Source organism: Mytilus edulis, chromosome 9 (assembly GCF_963676685.1).
Source record: "Mytilus edulis chromosome 9, xbMytEdul2.2, whole genome shotgun sequence".
Classification (NCBI taxonomy): Eukaryota; Metazoa; Mollusca; class Bivalvia; order Mytilida; family Mytilidae; genus Mytilus; species Mytilus edulis.
The window spans coordinates 3229896-3247413 of record NC_092352.1 but is presented as its reverse complement, the minus strand read 5'-3'; the positions used below and the strand labels follow the sequence as shown (position 1 = coordinate 3247413).

The 17518-nt window shown below is 31.5% G+C and overlaps 1 protein-coding gene across 1 annotated transcript; it reads right to left on the bottom strand.

Annotated features, from left to right (window-relative positions):
- Nucleotides 1-6013: 6013 nt before the first annotated feature.
- Nucleotides 6014-17324, bottom strand: LOC139487485 (phospholipase B-like 1). Its single transcript, XM_071272322.1, has 10 exons — nt 17192-17324; nt 16086-16305; nt 14400-14619; nt 13729-13890; nt 13113-13257; nt 11713-11913; nt 10973-11113; nt 10363-10548; nt 7656-7762; nt 6014-7308 (listed from the first exon to the last, which is right to left on the bottom strand). The coding sequence occupies exons 1-10, from the start codon at nt 17244-17246 to the stop codon at nt 7135-7137; spliced, it is 1611 nt and encodes a 536-aa protein (XP_071128423.1). The 5' UTR covers nt 17247-17324; the 3' UTR covers nt 6014-7134.
- Between the last annotated feature and the right edge of the window lie 194 nt (nt 17325-17518).

The following is a 17518-nucleotide window of genomic DNA, read 5'->3' as shown; positions in this document are numbered from 1 at the left end:
GCTTTGCTCATTGTTGAAGGGTGTACGATGACCTATTGTTGTTAATGTCTGTGTCATTTTGGTCTCTTATAGATAGTTGTCGCATTGGCAATCATACCAGATCTTTTTTTTTTATATAAGAAACTTCCAGCTATTTTAACTGACCTATCAAAATTGAGAAGAAAAAAATACCCCTTGAAATTGCAGTAATATGTTTAACTTGAAAAGCATCTAATATGCATTACCAACATTTATCACTGATAAAGAAAACTTATACTGTTACCAGGAACATATATATTGTTAGATAAACTGTTCCCAGATGTCACGTTGTAATGGATTTTGACATTAAAATTGGTGTACAAAATATTTTCTGCTTTTTCTTTCTTTTACATATATCTGTTGGTTTTCAATTCTAGTGTTTATATTTATTTACCATGCATAGATGTTTTTTGTCACCTGTCTGGATTTTTTCAGTTGATATCCAAAACCCGGAATTACCCTTATCCGCTTCCGGAATCGGATCCGATATTGTAATTGTCTTCTCGCGGCAGCCATTTTTTTTTCGATGTTGTTTTTGACAGACAGTAAGATACGATTTTACTCGGATTTACACATATTTGTCGGCGATTTTCTGTATAAAGCTAGCGATTGAACAAATTGAACATCGCTGCCATGAATAGTAGTGATGAAAATAAGTTTGAGATCGTTTATTAGGAAACTTTGGTAAAAATGTTTGCAAAGTTATTTTTTATTTTCTTTCAAGGTCCGTCGGGCATGTCGGGCGTAGCTAGTAACCAAGTAGTAAGTCCGACTGCAAAAGTGGAAGGTCGCAGACCTCGGACCACCGCTAATTTGAATCCCTGCGTCCAAATTTAAAAGATACGAAAATATCAACTTCTAATTCAAAATTGCCGCCAACAGCGTGATCAGTTGAAATATATTAATAGACTACTGACGTAGATGACTACGTATTGACGACAAACAATATTCCTACGACTTTTGCAATTTGGGAAATCTTAACTACTTGTCTTAAGAGATTTTCGGTGATTAATTATTTCATACATTTGTTCTTTGTCATCTTAGCCAAAAGCTCAGGGGAGAATAAACTACATAAGGATTCCTAATGTGCTCTACTTCCTATGTGCAACTTCAAAACTTTTGGGAAAATCGACGATCATTTAAGGTTTTTCTGGTCATATTTTTTGTAATCCAGAATGAAAAGTATGAAAAAACTGTCCAATAAGTTATAAATAATATAGTAGCCAGCTAGATGATAACAATGGCACATATTTCAGTATTTATTGGGTAGAACACAAATCCAGGGTGCTCGCATAAGGCAGCTTAACTGCCTAAAAATGACCTAAAAGAGTTTGAATATTCTGACTTTTATTAAATGACCATTTAATGAGGTGTGTGATTTTTTCTTAATAAGACTATGAGGCAAAGTGGTATATAGGGTAGAAAAATCAAAAGCACCAATTATAAGCATGCAATTTATCAAGTACTTCGAACGAATTTTGACACTCCAAAAGCAATTTATTCCACTATTTTCAAAGGCCTTATTTGAACAACTTTTTATCAGGTTTTTGATTGTACCAAGTGTACTAGTAAGTAGAATACATAGTTTAGTAGGGAAACAATGACTTGAAACGAAATAAATCTTTGTTTGTAATGAGTTATGTGCAGCTTCGGACCCAAGTACATGATTAGAACTTTCATTGTACAATGCATTTGGTTCTGCTTTGAAAAGGATCACAGAGCTGAGTCTGTACCATATTATATATAAGGTTAAGTGGTTGTTAGGACCTAGTCCTTAATTGAGATCCTTGTCAGATATTCCGGCCATATGTTTTCCTTTTTGTCATATTAAGAATTGTTTTAATTTAATATATTCGTAGGGGAAACAAGGAACATTATTCTCATACAAAAAATTAAGATAATTCTAAATACACATTCATAAAAAAAATGGAATTTATTACAAAGGATAATCATAAGATATACTTGAATTGTCCTGGACCTCACTTCTGTGATGGGTATATGGTAATGGAATCCTTTTCTGAATACGGGACAAACATACCAGTAGTGCTAGACCCCAATGTCCAATGATCTTCAATTTATACCGAATATTGACTGTCAAAAAAATGCTAACATTCCAATTTTCAATAACAGTTAACAGCAAATACATTATCACAATAACAGATAACAAAAAAACTAAAAGCCCAATAACAGCTAACAAAGAATAAGACAATAACAGCTAACAGCTAATATATTTTCAAAATAACAGATAACAAAGAATTAAATTGCCCCATAACAGCATAACAGTTAAACCCCTTGCCCCCTCTTTGGACTTTAGTGAGGACCAATTTGAATACAGGGCCAAAAAATCAAAATCGAAATACCTGTTTAAATTAAGCATATCAAAGAACCCCAAGATTTTATTTTTTGTTGAAATCAAACTAATGTGGACCAAATTGATAATTGGTTAAGTAAACGAGTGTGTGATAGCCATTTAAATGAGTAAGTAACAGCCATTTAAATGAGTAAGTAACAGCCATTTAAATGAGTAAGTAACAGCCATTTAAATGAGTAAGTAACAGCCATTTAAACGAGTATGTGACAGCCATTTAAATGAGTATTTGACAGCCATTTTAATGAAAATGAAACCATTATTTAAACGAGTGTGTGACAACCATTCAGATGAGTATGTGACAGCCATTTAAATTAGTATGCGACAGCCATTTTAATGAGTATGAACCCATTATTTAAACGAGTGTGTGACAGCCATTTAAATGAGTAATACTATGTGACAGCCACTTAAATGAGTATGTGGGTGACAGTCATTTAAATGAGTATGAAACCGCAATTTTAACGAGTATGTGACAGCGATTTAAATGAGAATGTGACAGCCATTGAAATTAGTATGTGACCGCCACTTAAATGAGTATGTGACAGCCATTTAAATACAAAAAAGATAGAGAAAATTCAAGAGAGAGCACTAAGGTTTATCTATGAAGACCATACTTCAAGTTATGAAGATCTACTCTGCAAATCAAAATTACCATCTTTAAAAAAAAGAAGAATGCGATCTTTGGCGATTGAAGTTTTCAAAATTATAAATAAAGATTGTCCTGTATATCTCCATGATTTGATTGACTTAAAGGAAAACACTTACTCTTTCAGATACCAGAATACAGCAGATCTACCACATGTAAGAACAACTGAATATGGCCTACAATCTTTCAGGTATGCGGGTGCTAGGCTTTGGAATGAGCTACCAGATGAGCTTCGTAAGCAATCATCTTTAAATAAATTCAAGAACTTGATAAATTCTTGGTCTGGCAGCTCATGCCAATGCTTTGCCTGCAAAACCAGTTAATCTCTGTTCATTATTTTTTGGTTTGTTGCTTTATTTTCAGCATGGCAAATTTATTTTGTTATCTTTACTATAGTGCTTCTGCTGCTTTGTGCCAATTATAGAAACTTTATGTGCTTTTAATGTGCAAACCATTTCATTTGTGCTTTTGTGTTTTTATTTCATAATTGTATGTGACAGCCATTTTAATGAGTATGTGACAGCCATTTAAATATAAACAAACAAACAAACAAAAAACAAACATATTTTCTCAATGATAAGAGATACATATTTTATATTTCCATTGCGTGGAGGTGTTATTCATACAATTTTATTAATTCAAGCTATTACAAAGATTATGTGGCCAAGTTTAGATTAATTTGGCCCAGTAGTTTCAGAGTAGAAGATTTTTGTAAAAGATAAGTAAGATTTACGAAAATGGTTAAACATTGACTATAAAGGGCAATAACTCCTAAAGGGGTCAACTGACCATTTCGGTCATGTTGACTTATTTGTAAATCTTACTTTGCTGAACATTATTGCTGTTTACAGTTTATCTCTATCTATTAACAATATTCAAGATAATAACCAAAAACAGCAAAATTTCCTTAAAATTACCAATTCAGGGGCAGCAAACCAACAACAGGTTGTCCGATTGATCTGAAATTTTCAGGGCAGATAGATCTTACCTGATTAACAATTTTAATCCATGTCAGATTTGCTCTAAATGCTTTGGTTTTTGAGTTATAGGCCAAAAACTGCATTTTACCCCTATGTTCTATTTTTAGCCATGGTGGCCATCTTGGTTGGTTGGCCGGGTCACCGGACACATTTTTTAAACTAGATACCCCAATGATGATTGTGGCCAAGTTTTATTTAATTTGGCAAAGTAGTTTCAGAGGAGAATATATTTGTTAAAGTTAACGACGACGGACGACGGCAGACGACGGACGACGGACGCAAAGTGATGGGAAAAGCTCACTTGACCCTTTGGGCCAGGTGAGCTAAAAACGTCTTAAAATTACGAATTTAGTGGCAGCAACAGTGAGCTAAAAATATTTTAAAAAGGTTTTTCAGAGCAAACCCATATTAAGGAACTCACGCTCTAAAGAGCCTGTGTCGCTCACCTTGGTATATATGTGAATATTAAACAAAAGAAACAGATGGATTCATGAAAAAATTGTGTTTTGTTGATGGTGATGTGTTTGTACATCTTACTTTACTGAAAATTCTTGCTGCTTACAATTATCTCTATCTATAATAAACTTGGCCCAATGAAAATGGTTAAAAATTGACTATAAAGGACATTAACTCCTTAGGGGGTCAATTGACCATTTCAGTCATGTTGACTTATTTGTAAATCTTACTTTGCTGAACATTATTGCTTTTTACAGGTTATCTCTATCTATAATAGTATTCAAGATAATAACCAAAAACAGCAAAATTTCCTTAAAATTACCAATTTAGGGGCAGCAACCCAACAACGGGTTGTCCAATTCATCTGAAAATTTCAGGGCAGATAGATGTTGACCTGATTAACGATTTATCCTCATGTCAGATTTGCTCTAAATGCTTTGGTTTTTGAGTTAAAAGCCAAAAACCGCATTTTACTCCTATGTTCTATTTTTAGCCCTGGTGGCTATCTTGGTTGGTTGGCCAGGTCATCGGACACATTTTTTAAACTACATACCCCAATAATGATTGTGGACAAGTTTGGATTAATTTGGCCTAGTAGTTTCAGAGGAGAAGATTTTTGTAAAAGATTACAAAGATTTACGAAAAATGGTTAAAAATTGACTATAAAGGGCAATAACTCCTAAAGGGTCAACTGACCATTTCGGTCAAGTTGACTTATTTGTAAATCTTACTTAGCTGAACATTATTGCTGTTTACAGTTTATCTCTATCTATAATAATATTCAAGATAATAACCAAAAACAGTAAAATTTTACATAAAATTACCAATTCAGGGGCAGCAACCCAACAACGGGTTGTCCGATTCATCTGAAAATTTCCGGGCAGATGTTGATCTGATGAACGATTTAACCTTGTCAGATTTGCTCTAAATGCTTTGGTTTTTGAGTTAAAAGCCAAAAACCGCATTTTACTCCTATGTTCTAATTTTAGCCCTGGTGGCCATCTTGGTTGGTTGACCGGGTCATCGGACACATTTTTTAAACTAGATACCCCAATGATGATTGTGGCCAAGTTTGGTAAAATTTGGCCCAGTAGTTTCAAAGGAGAAGATTTTTGTAAAAGCTAAGGACGACGACGACGGACAACGGATGACCAAAGTGATGAGAAAAGCTCACTTGGCCCTTTAGGCCAGGTGAGCTAAAAAAGGAAACAATTTATAATCAATTTACATTGGAAAGGGCATTATCAGCATCCATATCACATATAACTTACAAATGAGCATTCTATTTATAGCTTGCCATGTGGTACTAGATTTACTCATTGTTGAAGACCATACAGTGATCTATTGTTGTTTATAACTTACATTATTTGGTGTCTGGTGGAACATTGTCTCATTAGCTGTCATAGTACATCGTGTTTTATATTCAATTTTCAAAGATAACAAACAATAATCTTTATTAGTGAGGTAGCTTTGTCAGTTAGAATCCTCTTCTACTTGACACTGCAATAAACTAACCCAATTAATGAACAGATTCATAAATAAATGTTTTTCTGACAAATTTATTCAGATAAAAAACAGTGGCACATGTTCATTAATTAGATTCAGGCTATAATGCTGTGGAATGTGGAATACAAATCTCACACAAAAACAAATACTATCAATAAACAAAATAGTTAAAAAAAATAATCAATTACTACAGACTTAGCTCTGACATTTCAGACCTATATATATATGAGATGCTACCTGAGACAATGTCTACTTTGTAATCAAATCATTTAATTCATACACATTCTTAAGGCAATAACTTATATGTCAGAAATCCTATCAAGGTGCATATCCTCTTCTAATACAAAAATATAATATATAATAATACATTTCAATCTGTTTTACAGATTGAAAATCACAAATTAAAAATAAATTATTTAAAGTAGAGAATTGCTAAAAACTCACTAATATCTACTTATCATATATTAAAAATTCAAGAAGAAGATATTGCCTCCCTGCTGCAATCAATACTGTTCAATGAAATATAAAAAATATATTATTTAATATCAGATTATTCAATCCGTCTTGTATGGGACTGGATTTTTTATAAGCTTTGTCTTTATACAATCTTTTTGTTCAAATGTAGGTTTGCTATTTGAATAATAAATACTTGGAATTGAAACAACATGTGTTATAACATTTGCAACATAACTGATATAGGAAGAATTTGTTTACCATTATGGTGCCAAAGTGACTAAACTGTTACAAAGATACATTAATAAGCCTTTTTTATACAAATAATTCAAATACTTTGAAAAATCTTGCTACATTTTTGAAAATGCTAAATGCTGTAAAGAGGAAGTTTTGTCAATGTGACATTATGAAAAAAAATATAATCTTTTTAATTAAAGTTAATTTATTACAAATGCTAGTCTATTACAAACAATTTACTTTGATGTTATGTCTATATTTGAAGTTCTTAATTTGTGAGTTCTTACCATTCATGAAATGTTTTATAATAAAACAGTATACAAGTTAAAAAAAAATAATTTCTACCTTATAAACATTTTGAGAATCATATGTATCTTTAAAAAGAAATGGTATTAAGAAAGGGAGATACTTTTGAATGACTAGAGGTGATGTAAATGTTAAGTACAAATCTCCAATTGAATGAAGAAGATTCAAACATTCCATTTTGGAGCAGTTCTAATAAAGTTGAAGTCATATTTCTCAGGTAAACCAACGTGAGATTGTTTATAGACATCTGACCAGACGAACACAGGTAAATCTGTTCCCCGAGTTGGTCCATTAATTATGTCTGCTGTGAAATTCATTGCCATGGCAAGATTTGAAACCTGCAATTTACAGAGAAAAATTAATAAAACATGTCATATGGTAAGTAACTCATAAAAAACATGTTCCTTGTTTCTTCTAAAAAAAACCATTCCAGAATATGGAGTAAATGAAAGTTATCTCTTACTTACTGTTACTTTTAAACGACCAAATCAATTATTTATATAAATAGATGTTTATAAATAGCTCTAGATTGAGTTATCTTTGAACTTACTTCAATTTAGCAAAATAGTGAAGTTCATTTTGATCAGATCTTTATTAAATGACCATTTACAAAAGATTATAAACTCTCTACTGCATTAATACATCCTTGACTGAATAAAAATAGGGAAAATTCTTATAATATTACCTTTGTATCGTAACAACCATCTGGACGAGGATTATCTTTCTTTAGATCACCACGGCAACAGATGGCATTACAGGAATCACCTTCAGAGTAAGGATCATTCTCGTAGTCTGTAAACATTAAAAACCATGGTAATAAAAATTAAAAAATTTAAAACTCTGCAACAATCACAAAATATAATAATTTTATAAAATATTTGATCTCGCAAAATGTATAAGCATTTGTCTTTTGTTTAAGACTAAAGTCTTTTGATTATTTTTGTGATTTTTTGCTGTTTCTTTGACATGTATGAATAACCCTTCCACTTTCTTTATGTGACTGATTCTCATTGTTGAATGGCTAAACAGTGACCTATAGTTGCCATTTGGTCTCTAGTGGAGAGTTATCTCATTGGTAATCATACCATGTCCTCTTTTTTAAATATGAAATATTCTTTTTACTTCTTTTTTTTTTTTTAACAACAACTAAATATTCTTTATTCTTCAAATTGCTTGTTACAACTTTACTTCATTGTCCAAGCTTCAATAAAGTATCCCTGTGAAAAACTTTTTGAGTATCCAGGAAAATACACAGAATATAATAAAATATAAACATTATTTTTTTTTCCATCAATGATATCAATCTTTTTAACTTTATGAAAAATACATTTTGAGATACTGTTTTGTTCTCATTCATAAACCTTCGTAGCTCCTTAATAAACATCGCATACACATCTAAAAATTTCAGTTTTTGCTCGGATACATAGTACAACTTGTAAATACAAAAACCAATAATTGTCAAGAAATAATAAAAACCGTTATACCCTTGATCTGATATTTTGTATCCAATACTATATGTTTTGCTAATATTTTGTTTTGAAAATTCATTTTTGCTAGAAGATAATGTACTTTCTCCAAAAATCTTTCAAAAATGAACATGTAATAAAGAAATGCAAATAATCTTCTTCTTTTGTTTTACAAAAATTGCATTTATTGTTCTCAGATATTTACCACTTTAGTAGCTGCTTTGTAGGAATAACATATCGAAGCAGTTTCCATCTGAAAATTTTTAACTTATTTTCCTGTAAAATTTTAAATATAAAATCGTATACAAACGACATCTGTGGTACGTATTTTAATTTTAAATATCTTGTCCAAATGTTGATACCAATTGGCTTTGTATATTTTTAATCTACTAAAGTTTTATAGAGTATTTTATTGTTGATATCTTTTGTTTCAATTTGTTTATTTTGCCATCTTAATTTAACCTTACATATATTGATTATACTCTTAACAGAGTTTTCTTTTTTTAAAACTTGCATCCATTCTTTTGGGATGCAGGATTTTAACATCTTAAACTCTGCAATCCAGTTTGTTTTATTAATCAACTTTTAAAAAAAACAACTTTCGAATAAATCTCCTTCACGATCCAATATGTCGTTAATATAAACCAATCCACTTTTAACCCAGTTCGGGAAAAATAAGCATTTGTTGCGATATTTAATATATTTATTTCCCCAAATAATCTGTTTTCTAATATTAGACAAGTGATTAGAAAATGTTGATATGACTCCTCCTGTTTTAACCCAACTTGAAACTACTTGTAAATAAAAATCGGGTATTTTTCCAAGTCCATCTATTGATTTAATATTATCTAAATTCATGTTAAAAACAAGAAAGTTTTTACCAAGATTGTTAAAATATTTAGTAGGAATAATCTTCCAATTCGGCATATTGGTTGTTGTTAATTTAGAGAAACATGAGGCTTTCAGTGCTGTAAGATAACTGTCAAAATCGATCATTCTTAACCCCCCTTTTTGGTATTCGCCAATAAGTGTGGGTTTTTTTACTTTGTCATTTTTTCCTTCCCAAATATATTTGAAACAGCAGCTTTCAATTTCTTTCAAGTAAATATCTGGAACTTTGCTCGAAGTAGCCAAAAATGTAAATTTTGGTAATATTAAAGATTTTATGCTCAATATTTTCCCAACCATTGTTAATTTTCTTTTTTCCCATGTTTTAATTAATGATTTCATGTTATCGCGATCTATTTTAGGTTCCCAATTTAACTTTTCACATTGAAGTCTATCGTGACCAAAATAAATGCCTAAAGCTTTGACGGGTTTGTCTGTCCAGCGTATGCCCTCAATCTTATCTACGCTGTTTTGAAGCGCCCCAATCCAAATTCCTTCTGTTTTGTTACGGTATAGCTTCTACCCTGAGAAAGAACCAAATGTTTCAATTATATTCATAGCTTTAGATATATCTGATTTTCAACTACAAAACAGAGTTGTATCATCAGCTAATTGTGATATTTTGATGCTATGTGTTTTATTATCTATAGTGATACCAAAACTTTTAATGTCTGCGGTTTGCCTCAATAGCTCTGCCATAATTTTCGACCGATTAAACAAAAAGTAAAGCCAATAAAGGACACCCTTGACGGATTCCTCTAGAGTTTTCAAAAATTTCGGATACCCATCCATTATTTATTACACGCGACTGTATTCCCTTATATAATGTTTCCACCCATTATATGAATGATTCATTAAATACTTAACATAAATTCCCATTCCAAAGAATCAAAAGCTTTTGTAAAATCAACAAATATTATAGCCCCATCTATTCCGTTTGATTCTGCATAGTCCATTATTTTTACTTCTTTAGTGAATTATTTTTGATGAAAATATTTTTCACACATTGAATGAAAAAGTAAGAATGACTTAACATACCATTGTATCTCATTATTTTCTTCATTGACATCAGATCAACAACCTTTCCTTCATCTCGACGGAAGATCTTGGCTCTTGGAGCAAGTTGATATGAGAACTCTGTTCCATGCTGAGCCACATAGCCAGGATATCCGCTCATATTGTATATTTCTTCAAAGAATGGCACATTGTAGGATGGCCAGTAACCTAAACAAATATGGAAAATGTATCTACAGTGTAGATTCAGTCTGCACCAAAATCTTTTCCATCTTCTCACCTTGCTCATGGAAGACTAGTATTCTGACATTTTTCTTATGTGTCTAAACTAAGTTTTGCAAAAACTTACTTGTTCAACTAAAATTTTACTAGTGAATAATGGAGCAGACTGTAGATTCAACATTATTAGTTCTACTTCTTGCATTTTTTATTTCGTGTGTCTTTGCTAATGATTCAATGATTCAAAGATTAAATTCTAAATGACCAATTTTGGTTTCAATAGGATCCAATTATTAATAAATAGGTTTTGTAGCCATTTAAGTGGTACTCATATGAGGATTCAAAGAAAGTTTGTTATTCTATATAATGATCTTAAATTTCGTGTATCTAAATAAATCTGATAAGTTCATGTTACCTGTTCGTAGAATACTGGTAGTATCAGCTGATTTGACAAGGGAAGGAATCTGCTCTACAATCCAGAGTGCGTTATCATCTATAGATTTACCGAGTGATATTTTCTTCATATCAATTATCATGTACTGGTTGTTATAGGTACCTGTATATAAAAAAAAAACCAATTAATACAATCAGATTTTACAAGATGATTTTTATCTAAAAAATCCTTATTATTCCTGAATATGAGGCTTATATGTAATGAACATTAATGTTAATCAAAATATATTGCAGTTTATGTCAACAATTAGGGTTGTCTTTGCAAATGTATGGTATTGCTGTGGGTCTCCAACTGTAGGAGAAATTGATTACACACACCTTGTATCCTCTTTCACAATTTTTTCTGAAAAAAAGACTAAGTTCCAAAGTCTGGAAAAAATGAGAAAAGATTCTTCAAGCAAATACATTATAGCAGGTGCAAAAGCAGCAAAACTACAACGTATGTGCAATATTCTAGTGAAGTTCCAGAGATCTGGGTTTCTCATTGTCTGTCTCTACCAATCTGCCCAACATCATCATACTATGAGCTGATTTTGCTGGTTTTGGACTTCATTCAACCTGGCCAAAATTACATATAAAATGACAATACTTTTGTGTTTTAATATATATATATATTCCCTAATATGTATATCTAAAACTTTTTAAAAGTTTAAATTAAGATTGTTTCTTAGTTTAATACAATTTGAATCTTATTTAACTCACCCGAATTGTACAAAGAGAAGACATCAGCCCATTGTTTACCAGACGATGCCATCATGTTAGCCACTCTGACTCGTTGCCATGCCAACAAGGATTGTGGCTGTACAAGTTTATACAGAGTTTGATTAAAGACATTATTTGTTGTCTGTAACATGACCATATTACTGCTCATTAAGTAAAAATCATCTAATGACTCCAGGAAACCTAAAATAAAATCAGAGCTTTGAATAAAATGGCATATAATCAGAATAGATTTATTTATTAAAGTCATAAGAAACCTCAAATTAAAAACAAATTATGCATATGTTTTTTAAAACTAAATGTATAGTTTTCATTATACAAATTATGTACATATACTTTTTTCTGTGGAAAATTCTTTAATTTGTCCACATTTAGAAGAAGTTTACTTGTTTTTAATTGCTTGCTGCCAGGAAGTAATTTGCCGGCATATTTTCCGTATGCATAGTGACCTAAGCGTGACCCTCCTCGTAAAAATCAGATGATAGCAATATGCATGAATCTGTCATTAAAATTAACAATTACCTGATTGTATATGTTTAACACGTGCTAAAAACCCATGTTTTTTGCTGATTATTTACTATAAGGTGACAATCGGTAAACTTCGGCTTCAAAACACGGCATTTAATCAGTAGCCATATTTGTTAAATCATAACAGACAGATAGAAAAAAAAATTGACGATTATACGATATATTTGCGTAAAAAATGATAAAATCGTGCATAGAGGACTAAGTTAATGATATATACATGCATTGGTTCAAGAATTGGATGAACATTATTTTTCACCAGTCACTCGTTTCTTATGACTTTAATCTGACTTTTCTCTATGTGGTTTTATTTTGCTGTAATATCCTCATCTAATGGTTAAAGATGCATTAGAATCCTCAAATTTCTGAATAAGTGTCAATAATAAACATATATATTTGAAATTAATCTGACATTGTGAAAAGAATATTGAGTACTGTACATAAATTCAAGTCAATATGGTAATGTGATAGGGTCATCTTCCTATATCTATCACATGCCTTTTATATAAAGGTATGAAGATAAAACAATCAGAGACATCTAGGGCCTGCACGTGGATCAACACTTATTTAACAATAATTTACTATAAAGGTAACAAGTTCATTAATCTAGCAATTCTGTTGGTTGATTTCCAATTATGCAAACATAAAATTCACCATTTTCTACTAATGTGGATAAATATTTTCTAAATGCTCCCTCCCAATATTAAACCAGCTATTCACAATAAGATTACATTACTGTTACTAGGCATTTTAGACAGATTGCTGTCAGGTTAAATTTTATGATAAGAAAGGGAGGTACAAGATCTATATGTCAATGTGTTTAAACCTTCACATTTTCCTTGAGCTTAATATTTTACCTGGATAACTTGAAAATGAGATCTTTTTAGCCGATGAAGCTGAATCTTTTACATTAAAGTTGTAATGTTTATATATTCTCATTGTGGCCTGGTACTCAAACCAACTGGAATGTGACATAAAAATATCTTCATAGGCTCCTAAAACCTGTAATCAAGTAATTTTAGAATTATTCCCATTGTAGCCAAGCTGATATCAAACTCACTCATAAAGTTTGTTTAAGAATAGCAAATGATACAAGACAATAAGGATCAAAACCAAGGAGAAAATAAAGACTCAAAAAACCGAAAGACATTGACATCAGCAGTTATAAATAATAAATAAGAAACAACACAAACTCCACTAAAAACCAGGAGTGATATCAGGTGCTCCAGAAGGGTAAGAATTTCCTGCACCGTATACGGCACCCATTATACAAGTTCAATATTGGTTGATGATAAGTACAATACATATTTATAACAAAAGTCTTTACATTTAAATATATCATCAAATACAAATTGAATATATAAGATGATAATAATATTATTTTGTAACTAATGTTTTTTTCATTATGAATGGCACATGTAAACCTCTGTCAACATTCAAGACTTAAAGATTTCCTTCTATTCTATACTATACCTTAATAAGGGCTGAACACATGCCTGTTCTTTGAACATATGACCTAGCTTCAGCTGGAGTAAATGCTCTCCAGTTGGGTATAGAGGCTGGGTTTAATGCCTTCACTAAATCTATCAAATCTCCCGCTCCGTTCAACACTTGGAATGCAAATACTTCTAAATCCTAAAACAGAATAAACTAAAAGTCAGAAGAAATACCATGTATCTTAATTACTTTTTGTTTTGTTGGTTTCTTTGTTGTTTTGTTTTGTTGTTGTTTTTTTTTTTTTGGGGGGGGGGGGGGGGGGGGATTTTTCAGTCTGTTATCTTATTTCAAAGTTTTCAAGACTTGGTTTAACATGTGTAATTCATGGCTTGCTATATTTATACACTTGTATGACCCTTATAACCTTTTGTTCATATATAGGGATGTGTAACTTAAAAAAAATAAAAATTTCATTTTGAATGCAAATTGTTAAATGAAAGCCATGGTAAGTAATTGTGTTTCACAATAGTAATCAGCAGGTCTGTTTACCATGATGCAAAATTTGCCAGATCAATATTTTTTTTTACAATAAAATGTACACAAGAAAAAAATCTAACTTTTTTTTCACTGAAAAATACACGACTAAAAATGGTTTTAATCAGAAATTTTGAAGGGAAATGAGACATAATTAAAAATAAATATGTTACCTGCTCAGCAGTGGCTTTATATCCATCAACCAATCCATCATACTGTGCTATCACCATGGCAACATGTCTCCATAATGGATCTTTTGGTGTATTGCTCTCTATTTGCTTTCTCATCCATTTATCTTGAGTTTTGAGAAATTCTTTGAGATCTGTGATAGCTTGAGTAGACATATCAGTCAGGAAAATGTCCTTAATGTTAAGGTAGTGTTGGTAGATTCGCCTGAAAAACAACAAAATATCCTTACTGTTAAAAATAGGTAATGTTGGTAGATTCACCTGAAGAAAAAAAACCAAAAATCTTTAATTTAGGTAATGTTGGTAGATTCTCCTGAGAAAAAAAACCAAAAATCTTTAATTTTTATAATGTTGGTATATTCGCCTGAATAACAACAAAAATCTTTAATTTAGGTAATGTTGGTATATTCGCCTGAATAACAACAAAAATCTTTAATTTAGGTAATGTTGGTAGATTCTCCTGAGAAAAAAAACCAAAAATCTTTAATTTTTATAATGTTGGTAGATTCACCTGAAAAACAACAAAAATCTTAAATTGAGGTAATGTTGGTATATTCGCCTGAATAACAACAAAAATCTTTAATTTAGGTAATGTTGGTAGATTCGCCTGAAAACAACAAAAAATCCTTCATGTTTTTGTAATGTTGGTACATTTGCCTGAATAACAACAAAAATCTTTAATTCAGGTAATGTTGGTAAACAACAAATATTCTTAATGTTTAGGTAATGTTGGGAGATTCACCTGAAAAACAACAAATATTCTTAATGTTTAGGTAATGCTGGTAGATTCACCTGAAAATCAACAAATATCCTTAATGTTTAGGTCTTGTTGGTAGATTCGCCTGAAAAACAACAATTATCCATAATATTCAGTTAATGTTTGTAGATTCACCTGAAAAACAACAAACATCTTTAATGTTTAGGTAATGTTGGTAGATTCGCCTGAAAAACAACAAATATCCTTAATGTTTAGGTAATGTTGGTAGATTCACCTGAAAATCAACATATATCCTTTATGTTTAGGTAATGCTGGTAGATTCGCCTGAAAAACAACAAACATCTTTAATGTTTAGGTAATGTTGGTAGATTCACCTGAAAAACAACAAACATCCTTAATGTTTAGGTAATGTTGGTAGATTTGCCTGAAAAACAACAAATATCCTAAATGTTTAGGTAAAGTTGGTAGATTCGCCGAAAAAACAACAAACATCCTAAATGTTAAGACAATGTTGGTTGTAGATTTCACCTGAAAAACAACAAATATTCTTAATGTTTAGGATCACCTAAAAAAAAGCAAGTATTCTTAGTGTTTAGATAATGTGGGTAGGTTAGCCTGAAAATCACCAAGTTTTTGTAATATTTAGGTAACAGCACTCTTTATTGCTGCAGGGAAAGTAATGCAATTAAATGAATTTTACCAATAAAATAAAAGAATGGATAAGATGAATACTGAAAAATATTATGTAATGCCATGATCTTTATAGATTATAACAAAATACATAATGTAATCATACTATAAGATGGTACAACTGACCTGTCAATAGACAGATCAAGTCCCCCCTTTTTCTTGGGAAAATTTGGTTGCTCATAAAGGGAATCACTGAAGTAAGAAATGTGGGCCCCCCTCATAAAAAGATCTGGATCAGCCACTGCTGTCCAAGATAAACTTACGGGGCTGTTAGTGCTCCCTCTATATAACCAGCAGCATACATTATGTCTATATCATCAGCTGGTTTTCCATTGCCTGAAATAATATCTAGGATCCCCCATCCTGTCTCCATCAATGTATCATTGTATACTCCTACAGCTGTTGACTGAGAGTAATCCAGTACACCTTTCTTATAAGTACACTTTTTGGCTGAACAGTACACACTTCCATAATTGTACTCTCCTGAAAGTAAAGTTTAACATAATAAAAAATAATGCATTTTGCCGTGCACTAGCTTTATTTCGTCACTGCAGAAAATGATGAAATTTACAAACAGTTGAGTTTCGCTTGATATGGTCCACTCATGTACACAGTCTAAATCACCAATTATTTGTTATGAATCAAAACAGCTCACTTCAATTATTACCTGTGGGGAAGTTCTCAAACCTTTTTCCCAACTTAGTTTATTTTGGCACCTTCTGGAAGAATGAAAAAAAGTGCACTTCAAAATCCTGTTCAAGTGAATTTTTCTAAAACATATAAATATAAAAAAAAAGATGTGGTATGATTGCCAATGAGACAACTCTCCACGAGAGACCAAAATGACACAGTAATCAACAACTATAGGTCACCGTATGGCTTTCAACAATGTACAAAGCCCATACCACATAGTCAGCTATAAAAGGCCCTGTACAGAGGCAGATTTAGGGGGCCCAGGTCCCCCCTTTTCTGGAAAAATTTTGGTTGGTTATATAGGGAATCACTAAAGCGTGACAGGTGCGGGCCCCTCTTAGGCAGTCAGTGGGCCACCACTTATAGATTTCTGGATCCACCACTGCAGAAATGACTATATATATGTAAAACAATTCAATTAAAACAGAAAACTAACATATTTGAAATTTATTTATCTAGGGCATTCTATGCCTTAAAACTTTTGCAGATACACAGGTGTGTCTGTACTCAGAGTAAATTGTAAGGTGAAAATACAGCCATATTAGCCAAAGGGTCCACATGAACCTTTAATGACTGATCATGACTATCAAAGATGAAGATTGTTTTTGTAAAATAAAAATCAGTCACCAAAGGGCATTTACAAATCTTAAACATTAAAAATACATGAACTTATTACCACAAGATACACTGTAGCAAAATACCACAACCAGAACAAATGTAAGTATCTCCATCCTGTCTTTCAGCAAAGGGAAAGTACATAAATTTCGTGATCACATGATAGTCATGTGTTTTTTACTGAGTTACAAGAAAGATTTTATTTTCTGGATTTGTAAAAATTGAATTACAGCAAACAAGACTTATATGTATTTATTTATCATGAATATTACATAAAGATATCATTTACCAAAATCTGTATACAATGGTAAATATGTTACAATAAAAGGTCCTAAAAGTAGTGCTATTTTTCATAAAAAATCCGGAAAAATAACTTTTCCGTCCATGG

Bases quoted from the DNA above. Each gene is read 5' to 3' on its own strand.
- LOC139487485 (XM_071272322.1), bottom strand. From the start codon at position 17,246: ATGGAGATACTTACATTTGTTCTGGTTGTGGTATTTTGCTACAGTGTA. The intron at 16,306-17,191 runs GTAATAAGTTCA...CTTTACTTTCAG, and splicing joins TTGCTACAGTGTATCTTGTG to GAGAGTACAATTATGGAAGT. The intron at 10,549-10,972 runs GTAACATGAACT...ATATTTGTTTAG, and splicing joins TACCAGTATTCTACGAACAG to GTTACTGGCCATCCTACAAT.